This window comes from Staurois parvus, unplaced genomic scaffold (genome assembly GCF_062004578.1).
Source record: "Staurois parvus isolate SC_StPar_1 unplaced genomic scaffold, SC_StPar_1.0 ptg000151l, whole genome shotgun sequence".
Taxonomy (NCBI): Eukaryota; Metazoa; Chordata; class Amphibia; order Anura; family Ranidae; genus Staurois; species Staurois parvus.
Genome location: NW_028317947.1, coordinates 7875588 through 7898299, shown reverse-complemented (window position 1 = coordinate 7898299; position 22712 = coordinate 7875588). Strand labels below are relative to the sequence as shown.

General features: G+C 41.8%; 1 protein-coding gene across 2 annotated transcripts in view; it reads right to left on the bottom strand.

Annotated features, from left to right (window-relative positions):
- The window catches only part of CASC3 (CASC3 exon junction complex subunit), a 41009-nt gene that overhangs the window by 5210 nt on the left and 13087 nt on the right, over positions 1-22712 (bottom strand). The window contains exons 4-13 of one of the 2 annotated variants that reach the window (XM_089674384.1): positions 21351-21518; positions 18777-18928; positions 17426-17605; positions 13953-14638; positions 9975-10036; positions 8686-8794; positions 8505-8603; positions 5913-6130; positions 4399-4521; positions 1307-3660 (exon numbers count right to left, since the gene is read on the bottom strand). In XM_089674384.1, coding sequence (XP_089530510.1) covers positions 3652-3660; positions 4399-4521; positions 5913-6130; positions 8505-8603; positions 8686-8794; positions 9975-10036; positions 13953-14638; positions 17426-17605; positions 18777-18928; positions 21351-21518 — 1806 coding nt within the window. In that variant the 3' untranslated portion in view covers positions 1307-3651. Of the gene's footprint in view, positions 1-1306; positions 3661-4398; positions 4522-5912; positions 6131-8504; positions 8604-8685; positions 8795-9974; positions 10037-13952; positions 14639-17425; positions 17606-18776; positions 18929-21350; positions 21519-22712 lie in introns of those variants that run through there. The other variant, XM_089674385.1, reaches the window with a different exon arrangement.

Below are 22712 nucleotides of genomic sequence, written 5' to 3'. Positions count from 1 at the left end.
CAAACATTTTGAAAAAAAAAAAAAAAAACTTTTTTTTTTTTATTTGTTTCTATTATAAAATTTTGCAAACAGGTAATTTTTCTCCTTCACTGATGTGCGTTGAGGAGGCTGCACTGATATGCAACAATGATGGGCACTGATAGGGGGCACGGATAGGCACAGGTGGGCACTGATCATCAGTGCCCTGATGATTGGTGCTGATCCCTCCTCTGACAATTGCCGATTATAGGCAGCACTTTCCCCATGCTGCGACAGTGTGAGGAAAGTGCAACAGATAACCGGCAATTGCATTTACCGGTGATCTGCTGTGCCACTGGACATGGCTGATCACGTGGTAAAAGGCCGCTGTGATTTACCTTTTACCACATCACGTGATCACCTGTCTCCATAGGCGCGCGGGAGGGCACATTCTGGGACGACGTCATATAACACCCTCCCAGAACTGGCCAGCAGCGGTGAAGCCATCATTCGGCTGTCTGCAGTCATCAAGTGATTAAATAGGGACATGTGCATTCCAGTGCGTTTTACTGCGTTCCAGTAAAGTTATGTGCACAAAAAAATGCAGCATGTATTACTTTTTCTCTCTGCAACTGGAACTGCAAGCACTATGTGAACTATGAAAGTGACAACTATATAACCTACTTTCTGTGCATTTTGGATGCAGAAAAAAAAAAAAGCAACTGACACGCATGTAGTGTGAACTGGTCCTAAAGTCCAGCATTTCCTGCAAATCTACTGCTACAAGATTCAGCACTTATTGTACAGCTATTGTGGCTTGACTGCTTGATCCAGCATCTACTACATAACTACTGAGGCCTGATAGCCAATTCAGAGCCAAGCATCAGTGGAAGGAGGACTGATATGAAATGAAGCTGAAAAGGTTCAAGAGCAGCTTATGAGCAGACAGTCTCCCAACAGGGAATGGTGGTGAAGCTTTGTCAATGCTCCAGCCTCACACTGGAACTGGAAACTGGATGAACTTCCTGATGAAATAACAAAAAATTAGGTTCCTGGACTTGTAAGCAATATTACTAAGGCAGCTAACCATTTATAAATATGAAAGAAAGGGGAATGGCCTTTTTTGGCTTTGAAAAAATATGGGACTCTTAAGAGTTTTTTTTTTTTTAAACCTTCCGACCTCCAGGTTTTACCCCCTTCATGACCAAGCAATTTTTTTTGCTATTCAGCAGACCGCTACTTTAACTGGCGATTGCTCAGTCATACAACACTGTACCCAAATTAAAGTTATATACATTTTTTTTCCACACAAACAGAGCTTTCTTTTGGTAACAAAAAAAAACATCACTGGGACTTTATTTTTTATTACATGAACGAAAAAAAGGCACAGTTTTGAAAAATAAATCAAATTTATTTCTTAAGAGTCGGTTATAAAAACATACCATAAAAAAAATCTAATTTCTTAATAAATTTAGGCAAAAATGTATTCTGCCACTAACCAAAAAGTGTATATTAATTGGTTTGTAAAAGTTTTAGCATCTACAAACTATGATATGTACTATATTGCTAAAAGTATTGGCACACCCCTTCCAAATCATGTGATTCAGGTGTTCCAATCACCTCCATGGCCACAGGTGTATAAAATCATCACCTAGGCATGCAGATTGCTTCTACAAACATTGGAAAAATAATGGGTCGCTCTCCGGAGCTCAGAGAAATGAATGAGGGCCATACATGGGTCGAATCCTGGACAAATTCTGTTCAGAAAATTGGAAATTTGTGCATCTTGTAATCCGATGGTGCCACCATTGACTTCAAAATTAGACCAACTAAGCCTTCAATTTCACTTGATGCTAAACAAAAGAATGTTCATGGCCAAGAATGTTCTTTTCTTTCCAGGTCATGGCTCAAGCTCATTTCTTTTTTTTATTACATTACTTGCACAATTCCCCAATCATTGATTAGAAATTTGTTTATCAAAAACTTTCCAACATGTCCGATCATTCAAATTTGATGGTCACTCGAAAATCAGCCGTTGCTATGGCCCACTAACGGTGCGAAGTTCAAACGAAAATTATTTCGGAATTCGGCCCATGGCTTAAGCATAGTACCGTGATAGGTTGTCACCTATGCAATAAATCCATCCGAGACATTTGACTGCTACTAAGTACTCCACGGTCAACTGTTAGTGGTTTTATAACAAAGTGGAAGCAACTGGAAACAGCAGCAACTCAGCCATGAAGTGGGAGCGGGGTCAGCACATGCTGAAGCGCACAGTGCGCAGAAGTCGCCAACTGTCTACAGAGTCAATAGCTAAAGACCTCCAAACTTCGTGTGAACTTCAGATTAGCATAACAGTGTGTAGAGAGCTTCATGGAATGGGTTTCCATGGCCGAGCATCTGCATCCAAGCCTTACATCACCAAGTGCAATGCAAAACGTCAGATGCAGTGATGTAAAGCGCACCGCCACTGGACTCTAGAGCAGTGGTGATGTGTTCTCTGGAGTGACGAATCACACTTCTCTGTCTGGCAATCTGATGGTCATGTCTGGTTTTGGCGGTTGCCAGGAGAAGGGTACTTGCCTGAAAGCCAAGTGTAAAGTTTGGTGGAGGGGGGATCATGGTGTGGGGTTATTTTTCAGGGCTTGGCTTGGCCCCCTAGTTCCAGTGAAGGGAACTTTTAAGTCATCAGCATACCAAGACATTTTGGACAACTTCATGCTCCCAACTTTGTGGGAACAGTTTGGGGATGGCCCCTTCCTGTTCCAACATGACTGCACACCAGTGCACAAAGCAAGGTCCATAAAGACATGGATGAGCCAGTTTGGGGTGGAGGAACTTGACTGGACTGCACAAAGTCCTGACCTCAACCCCATAGAACACCTTTGGGATGAATTAGAGCGGAGACTGTGAGCCAGGCCTCCTCCCCCCGACATCAGTGCCTGACCTCACAAATACGCTTCTGGAAGAACGCTCAACATTCCCATAGACACCCTCCTAAACCTTGTGGACGGCCTTCCCAGAAGAGTTGAAGCTGTTATAGCTGCAAAGGGTGGGCCAACTCAATATTGAACCCTACGGACTAAGGCTGGGACGCCATTAAAATTCATGTGTATGTAAAGGCAAACGTACCAGCATCCCAATACTTATGGCAATATAGTGTTTGTGTATGTATGTATATGTTTTTTTTTTTTTAAACTGATAAATTCTGATGTACTGACAACCTATGTCCTTTAAGGCCCTAAAAATGCCAGGATACCAATGTAGAGAGGATGTACAGATACCAATCAGCTTCCAGCTTTTATTGCCAAAATCCAATTGAACAAGCTGAGGTTATAAGCGGATTGGTTTCTATAAAGAAGTGAGCCTGATTTTGAACTCTCCAGCTTTTGAAAATAAACCCCTAAATGTCACTACCATTAGTGGTCATAGTTATGGCAGACTATGCCAAGTATCCCAGATTTCGTGATATTTAAAAGAACATCCTCTATTGTCATATATACCCTTTTTGTAGGGAAGAGCTTGGTTTCCTGCATGCAGCCACTAATACATAGAATGTATAAACCAAACCAGTCCAGCACAATACAAGTTCCAGCTTTCTGCGATATATTATCAGGGAAAAGTTCAAATTCAATGAGGATCAGCGGTCATGCAATGTGGGATCCTGCAGTGGTCAATACAGATTCGAGAAGATCAAGGAAGCTGAAAGATAAAACAGCGTGGGATCTTCGTTAGCATGATGTAGACATTCATCATAATAAAACATAGCACACTTACATTTTAAAACTCTAGACATCAGCACAGGGATAATGTGAAGACACCATCAGCTGGTGGTATACAGCAGCAATGCGAGGAACTCTCAAGCCGGCATGAAGAGTGTTTGTTCTGACAGCTGTCAGAGTGCCGCAGGAGCCCCCCCTTCCCCACCAACCTTTTCCAGTATCAGACAGGGAACACCACAAGGCAAGACTGAGCACTTCATGACACCGGGCTCCAGCAGCACTCTGACAGCTGTCAGAACAAACAAACACTCTCCAGGCTGGCTTGAGAGTTCCTTGCATTGCTGCTGTATACCAGCAGCTGATGGTGTCTTCACGTTACCCCTGTGCTGATGACCAGAGCTTTAACATGTCAGTGTGCTATGTTTTGTTATAATAAATGTCTATATCATGCTAAACAAAGATCCCGCGCTGTTTTTGCTCTTATTTATGATGCACATAACGTAGGGAGGACTGCATCCATTTACTCCAATAATTTGTCAAACTAAAAACAGTGTTTCTTTCAAATGAATTCTGGTAGAATGTATTATGTATAACAAAAGGTATTTTTTTTTTTAATGTCTGGCTGATAGTGAATAAATAAAATGTAATCACCGTTTCCTTTGAATGCAAGCTGTGATGTAGCATCTGTTAAGGTGTAACAGAGTAGGTTTTATCTTACCTCTGGTGGAGGTGGTTTGATAGTGACTGGCTGTGATGTCCGTCGGGGCGGGGAAGGTTTTGGCTGAACTTGTTGTTGTACGGGGTTATAATACGTCACTCCTCCATACACCTGTGACTGTGCCTATCACAAAAAAACAAACACCTTAGCATAATCAGATACCTCTAAGTGTCATTACTTCATCTTTCACCTTTCTGAAACTAGCTCTTCAAGCAAAACATTTTTTAGAGAAAGTCGATGCAAAAGCCTTTATTTATCCACACTGATACAGTAATGAGATCTGAAATTCTTAGCTGAAAACTCTAGAAGAGAGACACATTCTGTTCACAAATATCTGTTCAACTATATTCAAAATATTTTCTCTGCATAGAACAGTGGAGGGTTAAAAGCAAACATGTTCTATTTTCTGTATGTGTCCCTGTTGGAGAGATTCCCCCTCATTTCCTGGTCTGTCTAATACACAAGACCTGCAGTGAAACTGAGGGAAAATCTCAAAACTTGACACAGGTTCTAACCACTTCCATCTATTTTATCCAAATTTCCCTTCACTTCCTGTTCGGAAGACACAAAAAGGAAGCGAGAAGAGATTTCTTGAAAGTGAAGAAATCACCCTTCTGACAGCTGCAAAAGTTTGGAACTTTCATCACTTTCTGTGCAGTTGACCACAGTCACTGGCAAAGGAGATCTTCTCTTACCAGCACGGAAGGATTGGTAACCTTTAGTGCCAATTAATAAAAAGAGCCTGTTGACCTGGCCAGACATCTGATGAGCTGATGTGCTTTCTCTGTGTTGCATGGTTATCAGTTACAATGTCCACGGCTATTTGAGGACTACAGAACCCCTGCCTTTCTATGTTATGAAGAGGAGGTGGTGGTGTTTGTAGTTCTATCTTATGGTGGCAAGTCTGCTTCCTCATAGACAGTGCAATGAGTGAGAGTCACACTAAAACAGAAGTGTGTTACTGGCAGGATCATCAAATAACAATAAAGGGGGAAAATACAACCAAACAACAAAAAAAAACCCCAAAAAACAGAAAACAAAATGCAGTCACTATATCCAAGGACTAAAAAGCTGCAACATATTACTATTTTATGCTTTAACCATTTATAAAGTGGCTAAATGGTTAGCACTTCCGCCTGGCAGCACTAGGGTCGTCGGTTTGAATCCCAGCCACGTCACCTCCTGCCTGGAGTTTGCATGTTCTCCCTGTGCCTGCGTGGGTTTCCTCTGGGTACTCCGGTTTCCTCCCACACTTCAAAGACATGCTGGTAGGTTAATTGGCTCCTGTCTAAATTGTCCCTAGTATGTGTATGTATGAATGTGATTGTACTCTTACAACTGTAGGATTGTACACCCTTGAGGGTTAGGGACTGATATGAATGTGCAATATATATATATATATATATATATATATATATATATATAGCGCTGCATAAATGGACGGCGCTATATAAGTACCTGAAATAAATAATAAATAAATAAAAGACAATTTCCAGTGATAAAGACCTGCTCACCTGTGTATTGGGGTAGAGATGGGCTGGTGGTGGTGGGGGTAATGCACCTGGTGGATAAGGGTAGGCTGGGTTGCCAAAATTAATGACTCCGGGGGGAGCAGTGAAGTATGGAGGGGGTAGCAACTGCTGTGGAGGAGGCTGGCCTGGAGGAATGGAGACTGGTGCAGGGTAAAGGTTCGGGGTAGACATGGGGGCAGGAGATTGGTGCGGGTGTAAACCTGAAATAAAAAAAAAAAAAGTTTAAAAAGATTTGATTCCAAAATAATTACAAACCACAGACATTTCTTAGAGGAGTTTAGTATTTGTATCTTGTTTGTGCTGGTTTCCTCCTACAATCCAATATGCCTTCAACTTCATTCACTACTGACCAAATAGGCTCTAGTGTGTATATAATTGACAGGAACATTTGATTTTAAACTTCTCTGGAGCCTACCCCGCCCACAGGTTTTTATGTCCTCTGCCAAGCTCTACATAACACGACGGTGCTGTTGGGCCATAAATAGTATGAAACAAACTACTGATGTTTGTCACTGCAACAGTACCTGTACCAGCACTGGAAGACTTCTACCTTGTAGCACTGAGGTTCTCGGTTCAAGTTCTTACCAGGACACTATCTGCATCGAGATTGCATGGTGTCTGTGCTTCAGGACCCTCTGGGTCCTCCGGTATACTTGCAAATTCCAAAAACACATGCTGGTAAGTTAGTTGGCTCCTGTCAAAAACTGGCCCTAGTATGATACAATATTCTACTGAGCTGACCCAAGATGGCACATCAGGTGCAACTTGGCATGCGATTTGCATGGCCTGCGACTTGCAAATCATATGCCAAGTTGCACCCTATTTTCCACCTTACCATCTGCCCTAAGATATATTGCTTTGAGACCCACGAAAAAAAAGCGCTAACAAGAATATTAGTAGATATTAGGAAGTGTAGAATGCCATGGTACAACTGATGGTTCAGCCATAAGCCCCGGTCACATCAAAGCCGATTTTGAAGTTGCACGATTTCAAAAATTGGGTGACCTGACAATTTCAGTTGTGATTTGCAAGACATCTGACACAGATGGCTATGCAAATCGCAACAAAAGTAGTGCATGCACGACTTTAGAAATCGATGCAGCTCCGACCAAGTCAGAACTGCACAGATATGACACTCTAACTGCGGACAATAGGGTCCGACTTAGCATATGCTTTAAAAGTCACAGGGCATGCAACATGCATGCCAAGTTGCAACTGATGTGACCGGGGTATAAAATGACTACCAATTAAAAATATATAAAACCTGCGCTGAGATCTAAATTGGCAGCAGCACCTGTAAAAGCTTGAATATCCAGCTTAGACCGTGTAATTAGAAAAAACAGGTGCGCTTCCCCACTAAATCGACCACAGAAGTTTATGCATATTTTGATTGAACCCATTTGTATTTTATTTTTGTGACTGAGCTACATACCATCTGAACTTTTTTAATGGAGTGTGTTTTATATATATATATATATACACACACACACACACACATATATATACACATACCCTCACACACTAATTACAGGAACACTTTGAAAACACATCAGATTCCAAGGGGGAAAAAATCTCATGCTGGATATCTATACTGATGTGGACGGGGTAATGTGTTAGGAACGTAAGGATGCCCCATCGTTTGATGGAAATGGAAATGATCGACCTACAAAGGACTGAATTCAAAGACACCCCGAAAATCAAAGTGAAAAAATGATGCATCAGGCTAGTCCATTTTGCTGAAATTTCATTGCAGAAACTCAGAATGGTACTCAGTTTGTATGGCCCCCATGTGCTTGCATGCATGCCTGACGTCGAGTAATGCTTCTAATGAGACGACGGATGGCGTCCTGGGGTATTTCTTCCCAGATCTGGACATCATTGAGCTCCTGGCGGAATATATCCCAGAGGTGTTATATTGGATTTAGGTCGGGTGAGCAAGGGGGCTATTTAATGGTATCAATTCATTCATAATCCAGGAACTGCCTGCATACTGTCGCCACATGGGGGTGTATGAGAGGGTGTGTCTGTGTATGTCTTTTGCACTTTTTTCAGTCACATTTATAATATGTTGATGCTATTGCTTAATTTTTATTTATTTATATGGTCGATTCAATGGGTGAGTGCACCTGTCTTTCTTAATTATAAAATGATTACTGATAAAGAATGCTCCATACACAGATCACATACAGCAGGCTTCAAAAATCCCACTGCCATTTGAAGGATTTATATACATGGAACTGAAAAAACATATTGTATATCCAGCAATAAAACCTTTGATTTTTATAAAACTGCAACAAATGCTTACTTGTCTTTAATTACATTGAATAATAATTCACTTGCCTTTCCGGTCTTTGTTACTCAACACACCTATGCTGTAATAAGGCCCCCGACCACCCTGACCATCCTACTTAAAGTAAAACAATTTGTCTTATTGTGAGCAAAGGCTGCTTATTCAAACACCTAAGCTCTTCTTACTTTTACTTTGCCTTTATTTTAAAAGGTTACAGTCTCTTTTGTATTGTCAACTAACAGGTCATTCAGTGTAGTATCTTTAAAAACTCTACTACCATGTACCTGGGTGGGGAAGATGCATTTCCTGCTGTACAATCATGCCCTGAGGGGGCAAAGAGGAAGAGCCATCACTATGAGTATATATTGGTCCCTGGAACTGGACTGGAAAATCAAGAGAAAAAGTTAGCACACCAGAGGTTATTCTGCAATAAATAGGAGCGGAAGACATCAGTAAGGCACTCACGTGGGTCATAGTAATGACCTTCCATAAGGCTGATGTGCATGGGAGCAGGATCGGGAACCGGCCTCTGACGCTGGGAGGAATACCTCTTGACACGGCCACTCTGAACGCCCTTCATAGCAGGTAAAATAAATAACAATAGTCCGTCATCAATCTTATTGAGATGGTTTTACACGGCCCCAATGCGTTCCTGTTGTGCTTCTGGCAAAGCACAACTAACCCACAGGTTGAGTGTGGGTTAGCTGTGCTTTCCCATAGACGTGGGAAAGCACACCACACTCACCAAAACGCCTGCATTCTGCATCTTTGGTGTGCTTTCTGAAACTGCATCAAAATCATAGGACCTCATAGAAGTCTGTGGGAAAGTGCAGCTAACCCGCAGAAACCACGAGTTAGCTGCAATTTAGGAAAAGCACAATAGGGCAGTGTGGAGCCGCCTTTACTGCCAACCAAGACACAGAACTACATATTTTCAGTGAACTGTCAAAAGATCTGTAGAAATACTGTTCAGTTTTTTTTAGTCACACACATCTTCCAAACTGGTTGGCCATGCATACCACTGCTTCCTTTTTCAGCTTTGTGGGCATATTCCCAGGTCGGTTGTCTCCTCATTCAACTTTCAATCAATTAGGATGCTTTCACACTGATCTATTTCCACTTTTGTGTTAAAAAAAAAAAAAAAAAGCAGAAGAAAAAAAAAACATGTGGCCCATGTATTCCTATGGAACTCTTCACAATGATCCGTTGTAGGCCTGGTACGCTTTTCAAAGTCCTGCTTGCTGCATTTTTGGTGAGGTTAAAAGGACGAGAAACGCACTTCCCCATTGCAATCAATAGAAAATGCAAAAAAACCATGGCAAAAACACACCCGTGTTGCATTTTTGGTGTGGTTTTAGGCACTTTTGCCACAGCTCAGTGTGAAAGTAGTTCAAGATAAAGCCACATCTCTGTCTAATCTCTGTTACTTCAGAAGCTGTCAGCCTGAAACCTGCCTGGTCGTGTAGTTTGCTATTACTGTGTGATTCACAGGATTGGCCACATGGAATGAGATATTCTTGCAGGTAAAACTATTCACAAACATTTTGTTCAATTCGGCTGTTTGCCCGAGGGTTCCATTTAAGGTCTACCTTGCACGACTTTATTACATAAACATTTACAATTCTTGTTTCTTCTTGTTCTTGGAAAATTAGCATCTACACCTACCGTGATGATTGGACATAGTTCAGTTTTTGTTTTTTTTTTGTTCAGCCAGCGGACTACATAGCCAGGCAATTTCAAAGGGAGCTACTTACCATTCCATCCATGCGGCCATATTGTGGAGGTCCTCCAGGCATGTGCATGTGATTTGGAATACCTGTCAAAGTTGTTTAAAAGGATTAGTTTATAAACAGATCCTTAAGATATAATTGCTCATCCCCCCACACCATGTTTTCCCAGTGCATGTGTACCCACAAACACTGATCAATACACTATGGTAAAGTCATTCCCACAATGTAGGAATTCATTTTCTGCACAGAAATAGAGCTCAGTCTATGAAACTATTGCTTTCTGACATAGTGCAGATATTCTGAACTCCAAGTACAGCAGAAGTTTAAAAATGGCCACAAAGCTAAAATATTTTTTATGTTCAGAAAAATAGCAAGTGCTATTGAAATCAATTTTTGATTAGGAACGTTAGGGCAGTAAACTAAAATGCCAACTAATCCCACATCGCAGTGCAGTCAAAGTGGTTGTAGTTTCAAGGTTTTTCACCTTCATGCATTCTCCTCTCTCTGGGGATTCTCCGTCCTCTTTGTCTGAGATCACAGCCAGTGAGACAATGAGGAAAGGGTGAAGCTGAGCCACATGTACACGTGCGTGCATGCGTGTGTGTGTGTAAATGGACACATACAACAGTGGCTCGGAAGCGAGACTGCTTGGGTGCCTCCATAGCCAGCTGCTTGCTCTGGGGGAACTCTGCAGGAGGGGGGGGGGGCCAGGAGCACCGGCAGGGGACCCGAGAAGAGGAGGATTAGGGCTGCTCAGTGCAAAACCACAGCACACAGCAGGTAAGTATGACATGTTTGTTATTTAAAAAACAACAATAAAATAAAAAATACACATTTCCTTTAATATCACAGAGCGCCCTAAACCCGGAAGCAGGCAGCCACGCACCAGTATGTTGCTGTGCCCGCAGTATGTTGCAGATGGGCGGTCCTTAAGAGTTTAAAGTTTGGGGTTTTTTTTTTGTTTTTTTTTAAATACAAACTTGTCATACTTACCTGCTCTGTGTAATGGTTTTGCACAGAGCAGCCCAGATTCTCATCTTCTGGGGTCTCCCACCGCCCCTCCTGGTCCCTCCTGCCTTCAGAGTGCCCCCATTGCAAGCCGCAAAGTATAGTATAGAGCAGGGGTGGCTAACCTGTGGCTCTCAAGCTGTTGTGGAACTACATTTCCCATGAGGCATTGCAAAGATGGGAAGTTACTGACTTGCAGAGGCATGATGGCTAACCTGTGGCTCTCCAGCTGTTGTGGAACTACATTTCCCATGAGGCACTGCAAAGATGGGAAGTTACTGACTTGCAGAGGCATGATGGAACTTGTAGTCCTGCAGCAGCTGGAGAGCCGCAGGTTGGCCACCCCTGGTATAGAGTGCCGCTATAGCAAGGTAACAAACTTCTGCCTTTAGAATCACTCACTTCCGTCTCCTGCCCAGAACTACATGTCCGATGAGGTACTGATCCTCACATTCACAAGTTCTCAGGTGCTTACTGACATGTATGAATGGTGTACTGAGCTGTATGTGTGCTGCACTGTATTTCCTGGTATGTAAACAAATAATGCATTCTGTATGCAGGCCAACTAATCGGCTGACCAACTAATGGATTATGAAAATAGTTAATTTTCATAAATCGATTACCATTGATTATGTTAGTTAGTGGTTTCAGTCCTAGTCTATACCCCTCACTGGTGATGGATTTATAAGATGCATGCCGGGTGCTGACCAAACAACAGTGTCAGGGGAAGGGGCACAAGGGTCCAGCCTTCAATGACACTCCTGGTCTTGGCACAGCTAGCTGACAACAACATAGATCATAAAAGGCAAACTGTACAATACTCTACCTACTGTCCATAGATTTTTAGTAGAGAATGTCTTCTAGGGAACTGAACAGAGTATAACCAAAATTGTAGGCTTACGAACACCTCACCTGCCTGGAGCCTATGGTGACTTTATATCGAAATAATAATAATATAATATGCAATGGCAATAGGATTATCTAATAACCAAATTTCATTAGCCATGCCCCATTCATTTATTGCACAAAAGTATAAAAATACCAAAAAGGTATAACAACCCTATAAAACCTACCAAACAAGTCCCCACTTAAAAAGGAGACCTCTCCTATGTACAGCTTTGAAAGTAAAGTCAATCTAAATCTCCTGGACAGATCCAAATTATTGTCCTAATCAACATATGAATATAAATCCCTGTAAATAGTTGGCCAATATAGTCAATAATGTACCTACATTGCAATACCATGGAGACTAGAGAAAACCATATACTCTCAGTGGTGAACTACAAATCTGAAAAAATGCTGACCTTTACAATGACACTAAAAATGGAAAGATCATGTTCAAAATTCTTACTGAAGGTGATCATCAATTGCTATGCCTCATTGTCCAGGACTCACTAGAAACAATCCTCCATGTCTTCTCCACTACAGACACAACCTCCGAAGAGATATATATATATATATATATATATATATATATCCATGCATCAATGTCCTTTGTGTGTATGGATGAAGATGGATATTGTTTGGGACAATCCACCATCTAGTACCTTATATACGAGTGATATAGAAGATATCTGTGTATGGAACTTCTATGGCCCCATTTGCTGCTGAAATCTATCACACTGACATAATTATGCATTAAAGTTGCCCACCAGCCAGAGACCAACAAGTTCAAGGCTTAAAAGAGAAAGAAGTTGGACTTATTTCCCCCCATTTATACTGACCTAGGTGGATGCAGCATTGGTCCGATGCTGCATCTGTCCCTCGCAGGATCTAGGTGTGAGAATCACATGACCACTGATCACCGAGTTCTCACAGCTGCTTTGAGTAGAAAGCGATGAGTGTTGGACACCACAGGCCCACTGACTGCTCAAACACCCCCCCCCCCCCCCGCCCTTACTGGAGCGCTGGGCTATAGAGAGGGAGCGGGTTGCTCAAGCTCTCAGTGGATTGCTGAGGCGCTGAGCCAGGTGCCGCTCCAGAATCTGGCGTAGATCCTAATTTTGAAGTCGGGATCTTACCCCAGCCTGGACCAGCTGAGTGACATCAGGCATACTGAATATGAGGTATTCTCTCATATACTGTATGCATCTCATATTTAGTATGTATCTCATAAATACACAGTGGCTGTGCCCATCTATAGTGTACTGCTCGCCATCTCCGTACGTATACTCACTACCACCAACAATCCCAGGGCTCTTCACTGTAATATCCAACTGAACATTGTCTAGAGGAAGCTCTTCTCAATTTAAAGATCCATTTGGAGGTGCATGGTGGGTGCCAAAAACAGGTATTCAACGGTTTTCCTCAGAGATTACCCCAAAATGCCTAGGGGGCCTTCTTATGGAGTCAACCAATAAAATGGCATCCACCTGGTTCAACACCGCAGGGCATCCCATTTCCTCGGTTTCCCAGGCGCTCCCACCCTAGTTCCGTTGCACTGGGCCGGCTGTCAAAGTACAACAGGTAGAGCTGAAGATCTGCCCATCTATGCATTATAGAATGGATGGAGTAATCGGTTTTATTTTTTTGTGCAGGCTGAATGAAACTAAAACTCTCAGTGTATGGATAGCTTTACTCTCTCTTTCATTGGCACTGTAATTGCTGGATTGTATGGCTGCACGGAGACTGATGCTGCCAGTTTATCCTTAGGGCAGTATGCTTTCTGTACTAAGTGCTGAGAAAAGAAAGCACCCTAATCAGGCAAAATGGCAAGACAAATTCCTTTTGCTTGTGTGTGGATTCCAAGCAATCAGGTACTTGGGCAGGAGTTTTGCAGCTTCATTGTGTTCCTAATAATCCACTTAAGTTTTATAATGTTGCTAAACACATCACTCACTCTTGATTTAAATGATCAATTTTTGAAATGTATTGCAGTTCCCAAATATCAAGACAACTGTCAACCTTCCAGTTCAGTTGGAAACACACGGCTATATCACATAGATACAAATGGAAAACCGTGACCTATGTAAAAATAATATAAACAACACTTACCACGTGTTGAAACGTACGGTGGTTGCCCAGGGCTCCAGTTCTGGTCTGCAATGTTAACCTGGGACATGTCCTGCTCTAGTCCAGTCAAACCACCATCTACAGGAGGTTCCCAGCCACCAGGTTTTACTACAGGTATGGGTGGGGAAGGCTCTGGAATCACCTCAGTGGGCATCTGCGGTGGAGGGGGAGGAGGAGGAGGAGGAGGCAAGTCGGGGAATGTAGTGTCGTCTATACTTTTTCCAGCCTCCCCACCTTTAATCCGACTCCTCCTGGCTCTAGAATAGGACTTTTTCTCCACAGGCCGATCGGGAGGTGGTGGCGATGGATCAGCCGCTTGTTTCTCATTTGCAGGTTCAACTTTGTTAGGAGTTCCTGTTTCAGGGGGCTCCTCATTTGGTGGTTGCGGAGCTTGCTCTACGCTCCGTGCTCTGTAACCTCCATAATCCTGCCTTCGCTCAGAAACAGGTGGTGGAGCAACGATGTTCTCAGGTGGGTAACTAACAGGACGATTCTCCTTGTACCCTCCTGGCCGTGAGGAGGTCCTGTTTGAGGCAGCTCTATTGTTGCTAGGGGTATTGCGATTGTTGTAGTTTCGGGGTGGAGGCATAGAATTGGAATCATAGTAACGGTTTGATTGCCTGATTGGCTTTTCTTCCTGGTCTTCCCTTCTGGAGGGGCTGGTGTATCTGAAATTAGAAGTTACAATTTTTCACAAACTTGCGCAGGAGTACACCAACTACTGGGAACAAGAAAAAATAAAAAAACATCTACCCTGCTGAGCACATCTTCAGCAGCAAAGCTTTCCTGACAATCTTTTCCTGGTTCTATAGTCACCAGAAAGCCTTTTTGCCTTAAATCACAGGGTGCAGCACATTCATATAAGCAGGTACACCAAGGGTAAACAGAGAGCAAGATAAATCTGTGCAGGAACAGGACAGTTGAATAATCATCTTATTATTTACTGGAACCGTCTTCCTCTAAAAGCAAAATATGTAGAATTTTTTTGAAAGACTCATGAACGTTGCACACAATCCTTAAAAAAGGAGCTCCACCCAAAAGGGGAAGTTCAGCTTTATGGCCTTGTCCCCCGCTTCCTGTCAAGGATTGGCACCTTTGGGGGAGTGCGGGGGTGAGCGGTGGTTACCCTGATTTTGACAGGTACCTGCTCCCACTTCCGCTGCCATCGCCTAGGCAGAAGTTGTCGTTCCCCCTTCCCATAGTCTTCTGAAGACAGGTCCCAGAGGGCTACAGGACCATTCACAAGGCGCAGTACTGCTTACGCCTGTGCAGTGGGCACCCGGCTGTAAATCCGCAAGCGGTCACAGCCAGGTGCCCAAACTTAAGATGCCGATGCTGGGGAAAGGAGACGGGCGGTGAAACCGGCTGTGGTGAGGACACTGCTAAATCGAGGGACAAGTGAGTGTCAGTTTTTTAAAAGTCAGCAGCTACAGCTTTTGTAGGTGCTGACTTTTTGTTTTTTTTTTTTTTAGATTTTGACGGGAGCTCCGCTTTAAATGGTTCATGAAATAAGTGAATAGAGATCAGAAGTTATGAAGCTGTACACAGTGTAATACAATTGGTAACACTGCTTTTTAGGACCACTGAGAATGGGAAAAACTGAGTTGTTGAAGCATACACTGAGCACCAGAGATCATGAAGTACCTGAAGTGCAAGGCTCAGTATAGACACCCTCCACTGCAATTTGAGTGTTTCAGTGTAGAACTCATTACTTTCAAAAGGGCTTCACTATGCAGGAGAGTTCTTAAAAGTGAATGTGTGTTCATTGATTATGTCTACCAAAAAAAGGAAAAACAAAAAAAACAAAAAAAAAAAAACAAAAACAGAACTTACACACTCCTGCACACTGGATGTTTTTGCTTCAGGGGAGGAAAAAGCAGTGTTAAGAAGGCACCTAAAACCGCATTTTGTATGATAGTTTATGCCTGTTTGGGGCTAATGAATTCTATTGGTGAGAATATTAATTTATTCTGGCCCTTAGAATTACTTAATGCGCCTAAACACAGCTACCATTAATGCACGTTGGGCGTTTTTCCTCTCAAATAAATGCTCCTCTTCTGAATACCCAAGTGATTTTTTTTTCTGCCTCTATAAACACCTAAGTGTGCATGGACACACAGGCTAACAAGGAGGGGCGTTTAGTAGAAGAAGAAAAAAAAAAAAAATCAAACACCCTTAAAAGTGGAATTTTTGATGACCAGTGTACATAAGGCCTTAATATTCCAACAAAAGCTTCTGTATTTGCAGCACTCCTAATTCTGTTTCCTTTCTACTGACTACTGGTCAGTGAGGCTGTCTATCATTACAGACAACAAACAGTGGGGTGTGGGAGAGGAAGAAGCCAAGTTCAGGAAGCAAAGTTTCTATTTGTACACTGAGGGATCCCTTGAAGCCTGCAGTTTAATTGCCATCAACTAATCGCTGGGTTTTCTCTAAATATCTCCAGGACATATCAGTACTCGAGGCTTGTAGTATGTAACCTTACCTGTAGCTCTTACAAAGGTAGGTTTTCCAAATAATTACTTAAAGCAGAGTTCCAGCTGAAAAAAAAAAAGTAAAAGTCAGCAGCTACAAATACTGTAGCTGCTGACTTTTAAAATACAGACACTTACCTGTCCCTCGGTCCAGCGGTGTCCTCGCCACCGCTGGTTTCACCAGCCATCTTCTCTCCCTGGTGCCGGCATCTTCAGTGTGGGCACCCGGCTGTGACAGCTTGCGGCTCCACAGCCGGGTGCCCATCGCACATGTGCGAGTAGCGCTGCGCTTTGTGAATGGCCCTGTAGTCTTCTTGGACCGGTCATGTGTCCCAGAAGACTACGGAGAGGAGGACAACTTGCACTTCCGAACGCCAAGGCGATCGCAGCACAAGTGGGATCGGGTACCTGTCAAATTCGGGTACCCCCGCTCCTCAAAAGGTGCCAATCCTTAATGGGGAGCGGGGGACAAAGGCATAAAGCGGAACTTCCCCTTTTGGGTGGAGCTCCGCTTTAAGTTTAAAAATAACTTGAGTTAATATTTATGTAATTTAATATTTCCTTAAAATCTTTATATTTTCCTCCAATTCTAAAATCTTGTTTTGATTCAGAACAACCAGAAATACCACTTGAATTTAGTCTGGAATCAAAAGTTTATCAAGTTGCGTGGACTGGCAGTACAGCTCCTGGTGCTATCTACAACACAGCAAGGAGGAAGGGTCCGAGCTTTATTAGAGAAGCAACTACAATAAATGCCCTTGGATGAGTAGTCTAGCTCCGCTATGGCAGCCAAGGGCTGTAGGACCCTTCGTTCACGTGTTGGTATTTTCAATAGCTGTGGGGTATAAAAATAGCCAGAGCTTTCTTTCAATCTAACAACATTTATGGCCAAAGCAAAAAATGTAACAAACCCATTACCACCAGTACAAATGTTCAACACAGAGGAAAAGACAACAAAATCACAAACCCCACGATATATACCTTGGCTTCCTTGGTCGGCGTGGACGAATTTCCTCCGAGTTTTTACAAGATCGAATATCATAACCATACATGGCAATCAGTTCATCCCGAGACTTTGGAGCTTGCTCATCCTCCCGAAACCTATCGTGCTCCCATCGCCCCTCATCTTTCCACAACTTGCGTGGGTGGCGACCCTTTGGTCTAAAAGTAATATTCAAACTTATGAGATTTTTATTTGAAATATTTATGTACAAAATTCAGATCTGAATTGCACTCACAAAAAATCTCAAAATGTTTATGGGGAACAGTAGACTTTGGGGGTATTAGCCCTTTCCCCAGGAGGATACACACTTGGCAAACATAAAAAACAAAGCAGACAGACCTTGCTTCTCCCCTTGCACATACAAACTGACACAGAAAAGCAAGCTCAGGAATAGGTAGCCGTAACAGACAAAAAGAGAGATGCAATGAAAACCATAAGCACTCACTGATAGGCCACAAAATCAAATTATATGGGAAGGGATTGGCGTCCCCCAAGAAACTCAGAGAGGGCTTTAGGGCCGCTTCACACCATAGAAACGCAGTCTGGATTCGTTCATGATGATTTTTGGGTCATTTAGGGTCCAGTGTTTTTTATGCATTCTGATGCGTTTTTGATGTGCTTTACTGTGTTCCAGTACAGTTGTGTACAGGAAAAGTACAGCATGTTCTACTTTTTTTCTGGAACCAGAATGTACCGGAACTGCAAGCAGTGGTGCGAACCATGCCATTGACAACCATGTAACCTACTTTCTTTGCGTTTTGGATGCAAAAAAAAAAAAAAAAAGTACTTGGAACACATGTAGTGTAAACCAGCACTTAAAGTTGTACAAAAAAAAAAAATATTTTTTAACTGAAGTTACAAAAAACAAAACCAAACAATAAAACAGTTTTACCATTTGGTGTTATGTTCAAAGAGCCAGCACAGCACAAAAGCAGCAGGGAAATGGTGTAGCATTCTGACACAGCATACACACAGCATGCATTAAAAAAAACCAAAAACACAAATGGAAATGGGTCATTAACATGATAGGGGTATAGTGAGGTACAAAATTATCCAGCACACAGCTAACTTCCTGCTCAGTAGTCCTATACAAGTTGAGTAAACATTGCTGTCAAAATGACTCCTTTAGACTTACATGGAAGCTAATCAGTAGGCTGCTGAGCAAAGTTTAATGAAATATGAAGTACTGTTGTTGGTATTTACATACACGCGTTGAACCCTATTTTCATACCTCATTCTCTATACATTATCCTACTTTATTCAAATGTAACAACCCTGGTCTCTCTTTTTTTCAAATAAAAAATTATTAATTTATTGTTGCAGTCTCACCTTACTTCCTCATCATTTGTGTGTCCACGTAGATCATGTTCAAAGAAGAGCCCCTTACGAGGGATGTATGCAGGATTCTTCCTGTCTTCATCGTCATCCAACTGCTTCTGGGTCTTCTTGGAGACCTTGTTTTCATCAGGCTCTGTGCTCTCCTGGGAATGAGACATGGTTACTCTCATTAGAATTTCTAACAAATGTTATAAGTAAATATATTTGAACATATACTATATTTGTAGCAGAACGTAATTAACCCCAAGCAAAAATGCTTTTTTATGTTTTAGAGAAAGTTGAGACTGCCCTTTTCTACTGCGGAATTTTCACCTCTCTTCCCATCTTAAAGAGATGACAGGAAAGGAGTGGGAATCTTCCCCAATGGGTCACTACCATTGCAACTTTTCTACAAGCAACACATGCTCCAAATAAAAGTTGGCTGACATACCAAATATAGACGCCATACCTTATCTACAAAATCTGCGCTTTGATTTATAAAAGAATACTGGTACTTTACGGTTACTATAGAATAAAAAATGCCTGTGTTTTGGGGCTACTAAATATATCTTAGGGCGAAACTTTCTTTAATTTTGGATAGAGCAAGGAAGAGTTAAAAATCACTGTGTTTTTTTGCAAAGTTTTATTAGGGTGATTTCCCTTCACTTCCCATATTTCAGACTCATCAGGAAGTGAGAGGATTATCTTCTGAATGTAGGGAAACCCCCACTTAGGCAGTTGTCACAGTAACAACAGTCCATTGGAAGATTTCTCCTCCATTCCTGTTCTGGTGACAACTCAACATTTTGGATTTTACCATCACTTTCAGTCCCGGAGACGATCACAGAGCGTGAATCTCCCCAACACTAAAAACCTGGCAGTTCTAACCCCTCACCACTATCTAAATATAGAAAAAAAAAAATGTTGTCTTTTGTTATACCTAATTAACTGCCATTTAAAGAAAACCTGCCAAGGGAAGTACATTAGGGATGCCACTGCTGACCTCTCCTTGGGCCTCAGGCACACTGCTGCTCCTAAACTCACATTTAGGAGCTTTTGGTGTTTTTTTGTCAAAACCGCTGAACTCGATAAAAGCCTAGGTGTCCATAGACAAACAGGCATTCAGGAGTATCTGAAGCTGAAAAGAAAAAGATAGATTACGGTTTTGGAACGTGTACTGGGGGGGATATTAATCAATTCAATACCGGGCAATTTTACACCTTCCTGCCCAGGCCAGTTTTCAGGTTTCACCGCTCTCATACTTTGAATGACAATTGCGCGGTCATACAACATTGTACCCAAACTAAAATTTTATCATTTTCTTCACACAACTAGAGCTTTCTTTTGGTGGTATTTAATCATTACTGGGGTTTTTATTTTTTGGTAAATTAACAAAAAAAGACCAAACATTTTTAAAAAAAAACATGTTTTTCTTTGTTTCTGTTATAAAAGTTTGCAAATAAATAATTGTTCTTCATAAATTTAGGCCGAGATGTATTCTGCTACATGTCTTTGGTGAAAATAACCCAAATTAGGATGTATTTTTTAGTTTGTAGGAAAGTTATAGAGTTCACAAACTATGGTATAGATCTGAATATTGATCAATCCTGAAGTACTGACGGCCAATCTAATTTCTTGAGGTCCAAGAATGTCAGAACAGTACAGATATCCCCCAAATGACCCCTTTTTGCAGACTAGACAGTAAGAGGCATGGTGAGTTTTTTGAAGTTGTATTTTTTTTGTCATAATTTTTTGGAAAATGAAAAAAATTTAAAAAATTAGTTTCACTATTTTTTTTTTTACATATTGTCACCAGTGCAGTACAGCATCATCATATAACTGGCATGGCGGTGATCAGGGAAACTGACTGGTGACAGTATGAAAAAAAAAATAAATATATATATATTTTTTTTTTAATTATTTTTTAATAAATTTGTTTTTTTTTTTTTAAGATTTGTTTTCCATATTTCACTATGACAAAAGTAGTACAATGTTACCATAGTAACATTGTACTACTTTGGGGAAGTGATCAGTATTTTTTTTTTCTTTTTTTTACACAAATTTGCTTATAGCAAAGAATTACTTTGCTATAAGCAAGCATTTACCTGAATGACATCGATTCATTCAGGGTTTTTTTTTTTTGTGCTTAGCTGTGATTTGGCCACAGCTAATCACATGACATGTGCATGTGATTAGCTGTGACCATTCACTGCCTAGTAGTATACAATGGATGGCATGAATGAAGCCATCCATTGTATACAACTGTCAGGTCACATGGTACTGGCAACGGGGGCCGATACTCAGATCTGTTATCCGGTGACAGATCGCGCCGCTGCGCGGCTCTGCAGGAGCGCAATCTGCGCATGTGCGGGAGAACGCCATATGGCGTCCACCCGGAACGCTGATGACATTTGCCAGCCGCCATTCGGCCATAGGGCGGGCGGCAAATGGTTAAGAACCACCCATTTGCATGTGATGCTAGATAACGAATGAGGATCAGTTCTGATGTACAACAAAGCAGGAAAAGCTACAGAAACCTAACGCTTAAAAACGTTATTCAGAAAACAATCTGCATTATATTTTTACCTGTCCATCTCCACTCTGACGCTCCCCTGTTACTGCTCCCTTTGTCTTAAGCTTTTCCTCTTTTGTGGTGGTGGTGGTGGTGGTGGTGCTGGTTGTGTCGGCAGCATTGTTTTCTGGTTTTAAGGTAGCTTTGAGGGTCTCCTCCTCACTGAAGTGACGATCTTCCTCCTGAAGGAAAAGAGCAGAATATAGTCATCTCTCTTTGCTAACCTGTTGCTCTGCCAGGAGAAGGGTATACCTGATACTTCCAGGTATGGAAAACATGCAACTTCCTCCATGTCAAAGTGCTGGGCTAATCCGTGCATATCTTTGTGTAGGACATGATTCTTGTAGCTTATATATGATTTATATCTGGTATCTTACAGAGTTGCAGGGGAGCAAAAGTAGATAGGTATATGCTCCTGGACAGTAGAGGTTTACATGAAGTCATATAATGGAAAAAACTGCTTTTTTGTGGTTTGAACAACCTAGGGCTAAATGAGAACTTCAAAACAATGTCCTTTCCACAGCAAACCTTCTACAGGAGAGTAAGAACTGAAAGCAACAGACTGGCTGCCAGAGAGTATATATGTGCTGTGTTTCCTCTAGGACTTCCTACAATCAGACCAGCCTACCACACCACAACTCCCATTGTGATCACCTACAACCAGAGTTCACAAATCATATACAGTCTGACAATCACAGCAACATGCAACTACTAGAAATCTCAATCCAACTCTGTGAAGGAGGCTAATCTAACTAATAATGAGATCTGTAACTCATCCTGGGTGATTTCCAATCAAATTAAAAAAGCCTCTGTATAGTTTAAGTTTTAGGGTGGCCATAATGGTCTGATAATACCAAATAATGGTCTCAAATGTAGCAAAACAAAAGGGGAGCAAATGCATAATTTAGCCAATTAGGTATAATCTAAAAAGTTACTAACTGGTTGCTACCACTTCACCTGCTCCTAAGTGCTCTCACACGGAGCCCCTCCGTTCCACTTAGCAGGAGGTCTGTGAGCAGATCCCCCTGCTGAATTGGAGCTGACGGGATGGATTTCAGGTTTTTGACATCTGTGCCTATTTAGTTTGTGTCCGGCGGGCCCATTATAGTTCTTTGAGCAAACAGACTTGTGTTTGTTTACATCAGATTATCTCTGATTTGTGATGTTTAGGTCCTGGTTGGACTCTGAGGTAGGCAGGTGTAAACGAACACAAGCCTGTTAGCATGTCCAAGTTTCCAATCAGGTCAGCCTGATGAACTGACAGGCAGACATTCTTGGAAAGCCCTTGTAAAAGAAGAATTTTACAGTGTTTCTTTTCAATAGTGTTTATTCGTTGTTTCATAAGAAAGAAGTTACAAACCGGTACAGAAAAGATA